The following is a 4,148-nucleotide window of genomic DNA, read 5'->3' as shown; positions in this document are numbered from 1 at the left end:
AGGCTGCGAATGTTTCCGATTTTACAGTATATCTCTTATGGTGTGATCACACAACCTCACACACAGACATGTATAAACATACACTAAAGAATTGGGCAGCGTCAGTAGATGTCACTATACATGTGATCTTAGCTTTGTAATATGCCTTGTTTTTATTGCGCAATCTAATAATGTTTTGCTTTGTTGTTTTCATCATCGCATGGTGCTGGATATATGAAAAAGGTGAGCATCAGCTACACAATAAACTTAATCATGATTATTTAATTGCTTTGATACTTCTGTCACAGCATTCATATTGACAGTATAGGCTAATTTTTCTTTGCAGCAGTTTACTTGGGAGTATAACAGTTATAAAATGTCCACTTTACATATCCAATGGACAAGTTCATATGAGGACATGCGTAAGCCTTTCGCTTTCCCCTAGATTATGGCACGTTTTCACATAATGCACTTCAAATACATTGTAATAATTCCTGCTAAGGATATTGGTTATAATGTGATGGATTCAGAACTCAAGGCATGCATGATAGGCTGGGGTGATAAATTTGCATGGCCAAAAATCATATAAGCATGCATTATCACAAAGGCCACTATTTCTATGACATATCAAATGTCATGGTACAACTTGAAATAAATTCTCGGAAGTCAAACATGGGACACAGTGGTGTGGAAACAGGGCAGCTTTTGTTTGTTTAGGCTGGTTTAGTTTTTAAACTTTACTTTTAAGCATACAATCTTCACTTCCATCATCTAGTCACTCCAATGTAGTCCCACTGATGCATGTCCTGGTGTCCATAATGTCCATGCCTCTCACTTTTTAGAAAAACTGTAATGCTTAACAAAAAGATCAGGAAAAAGAGCTTTAACTTCATTAGAGCTTTCAATGGATGACTGTGTAGTCTGTGCAAGTTACATGAAAGATGGTACACGATATAACTGAATCAATAGAACTAGGTGAAGTTTTGGGGGTACAGATAAGAGTTCCTGAACGCAGCATTACCTACTCTGACCCAAATTAGCTCGATGCTATCAATGTATTGAGTTGTGAATCCATCCTAATACATGATAAAAACAAGATAAATTATCACACAGGAGCGGAAGCATGTTCATCAGTCATTTTCCATGACCATCTCATCGTTAAAAAAAACAGAAAAAAAAAGAAAGAGAAAAGAAAAAGGAAGTGGCTACATGAATTGTGTGTGCATGTGTGAGATCCCATGCAACAGGTCATCCTCAAAACAGACACATCAATTCGAAACAAAGTCCCCTTCAACAACTAAGTTGCATCAGTTGCTTTCTGCGATGCTCCTGTGTCTTCTCGAGTCTCCTCCTCCCAAACCTTCTCCTCCCCATGCCCAGTGCTGCCTAGACATCTTTTTAAAAAAAAAAGCACTCCGCCCATCTCCGGGCCAAATTTACATGTTCATGCTGGACAGATACTCGGCAACGACTCCTACACCTTTGTTGGCATTCCCCTGCTGGCCTCCCTCGGGACAATGGGCTGCGATGATAGCTGGCGAGAAAACAAACACGAGAGACATGAGAAATGAGAAGACGCACTTTCATTGAATGAACAAGGAGAATAATAGGGAGCAAAGGTGTTGATACAGTGCACTCCTGTTATATTGAAGTCCTCGGGACCAGCGGTTTTCTTTCATTATCTCGAGATTGTGTACAGCCGACATTATAGTAATTAACAACATATAGATGATAATTTTGGGACCTTTGGGCCATATGAAAATAGTGTTTGAAGGTCTATTTTTTTTTTTTTAACTGCCGCATTTTGCAGTGAAGCGAACACTCTAGGACTCCATATGGTAAAGCACAAAAAAAAAAACTTGTGAAAATCATATGTTTTACAAAAAAAAAAATAATGCTACTACAGACACAAATTAAATTAAAGCAGGTAGATAAATTGCAAAAAAAGGATAAAAGTCGTGAAACTCAGTTAGAAAAGATGGCGACTGCGCCAAAGCGATAACGATGGCACTATCGATATCGTAATATGGTACCATCGTGATCACGATAACAAAGAATTAAAAAAAAAAAAATATCTAGGGTCGCAGATATTCTGAGGGTCAGCCACGTTACGCCAATAGAACTTTTTTTTTTCCTTGGCCTAATACTTAACCTTATCTTCGCAGATATTCTGAGGGTCAGCCACGTTACGCCAATACAACTTTTTTTTTTTCTTGGCCCAATACTTAACCTTATCTGTGCCAGGTACTTTACACAGAGTGTACAAAGCTAAAGGTTTTCAGTGCCAATTGACACTCAAAGCACACAATGTGCACAACCTTGTTCACTGAAAAGAGAGAACGGAGCACCGCCAGTACACAAAAATCGCCGCGCCTATTTACTGGTAGCATTTCACACGAAAGGATGCGGCGATGAACATAGTAAAAAACAAACGAATGAATAACTACCTGAACATCACGAGGATGACATCAGAGTGTACTTACCTGTTTTGCTAGCTTGTAGTGATATTGCTCCGTTTCCCTTTTTCTTGGCTAATACTATGTCCCCCTCCGCCCTGAGGAACTGGTATTTCTCGCCCTCAAGCCAAACACCGCCAGCCTGCAGTGATGTGTAGTCTGAGGATTTGAAACATCTGGCAAGGTTGGCCAGTTCCTGACCCTGGGGCTGAACAAACGACATCGGAAACAAGTGAAAGAAAGATACGCTGTGGCATTCAAACATCTCAGTGTCAGAAATTTGTGTTTAAAAAACTTCTGATTCCAATATATTTGTGCAGTATTCACCTCCCGCATCATCAGTGTACTGTCCGTGACAAGCTCATAATCTACATGTTAACACAGTCTACATTATGGGCAGACATCAAAGCATAGAGTACTACATAATGTATAAGAATGATCATCAGGTGATCCGTGTCCTCTTGGCTTGCCTTTTGATCCTGTCAAAATCTTTCTTTCTTTTTTTTTTTTCTTTAGGTCTTTGATACTTTCTTTCTTTCCCTTCTTTTCTACACATTTTTGTGCAGTGTATATCTCAAGTTACATTTACCTCAACTGTTAAAACTTGTTTATCTATTTATCACCTCCACCAAGGAGATTTTTTCATTGGTGTTTGTTTGTTTGTTTGTCTCTGAGCAAAATAACTCGAAAAGTTGTGAACAAATTTGAATGAAAATTACAGGAAAAGTTGATAATGATACAAGGAATAGATGATTAAATTTTGGTAGCGATCCAGGAATTTTTATGAATTTTTGAAGGATTTCTTATCTTTTGGCAGAAAGGGTCAATGAACTTGGGAGTTCAAGCTGCATGTATTGAGCTTTGCATGTGCGCATTAAAGTGCATGCTCTGCTCGGGCAAGGCACCGCGCAGCTGGAAGATGCTGACATAAAACAACAGGATCCAAATTACCTCCTAGAAATTATTTGCATGTAGGTTTTAGATCAATTTGAGCATTTTATTGAGTGTGAGCAAAGAATGTTACATATTTTTTCATGAATCAATTAACACTATAATGCAGAATATGTTCACAACATTTCAATTTCATAACCTGTCCAATCTGACATGGCATCTGTCATTAATGTACACATTGTACATACTGGTATGTACAATGTATTGTATGGTTGCTAATAAATGTGCGTATGTCCGCAGATTGACAAGATTAGTGGAGCCTTTTCTAACTGTACAGCTGCTATACATGCATACAAAGAGGAAAGAGCTCACCTAATCCAGAATGTTCTAGGAAGTGCCTGCATATCTGGCTAAGTGATGCAATACATACACTGTACAGTACGTTTACTTGTAACCCAGTGTTTTTGGTAGCCATTTTTTGGTATAATGTCATGCACATATGATAATTAGACAGCGAGTCAGGGTGTCTGGAAGGATCTTGAACCGACAAGGTTGGAGATACAGTCGACCGCGCCCAAGTAGACATAATCGGGACCAAGCAAAACATGTCAACTTACCCAAAAGTCAACTTACACGTAAGTCAACATTTTGTCGACTTATAATGACAATTAATTTTCCCTCTGCGGAGTAAGATTTGGATCATGATGCGGATTGCTATCCAAATCTCACTCCTTTTGCCATTGAAACATGCCTACTGTATCTTAGCATCGATCTTATTTTAGTTCTGAACTTCACGCATAAATCACATGCAGATTAGTGACA

The 4,148-nt window shown here is 38.6% G+C and overlaps 1 protein-coding gene across 1 annotated transcript; it reads right to left on the bottom strand.

Moving 5' to 3' along the window:
* Window positions 1-863: 863 nt before the first annotated feature.
* LOC139714664 (profilin-like) lies at window positions 864-2,643 on the bottom strand (the record flags this gene model as incomplete). The annotated part of the gene is made up of 2 exons (XM_071626342.1): window positions 864-1,513; window positions 2,463-2,643. Coding segments are annotated over 2 exons (279 nt in total), but the record flags the coding sequence as incomplete, so codon positions are not given.
* Between the last annotated feature and the right edge of the window lie 1,505 nt (window positions 2,644-4,148).

Source organism: Diadema antillarum, unplaced genomic scaffold, assembly GCF_040938485.1.
Source record: "Diadema antillarum isolate AM-2024a unplaced genomic scaffold, OU_Dant_1.0 seq00002371_RagTag, whole genome shotgun sequence".
NCBI classification, from domain to species: domain Eukaryota; kingdom Metazoa; phylum Echinodermata; class Echinoidea; order Diadematoida; family Diadematidae; genus Diadema; species Diadema antillarum.
The sequence above is the reverse complement of the archived record's forward strand: the minus strand, read 5'-3'. Positions and strand labels throughout refer to the sequence as shown.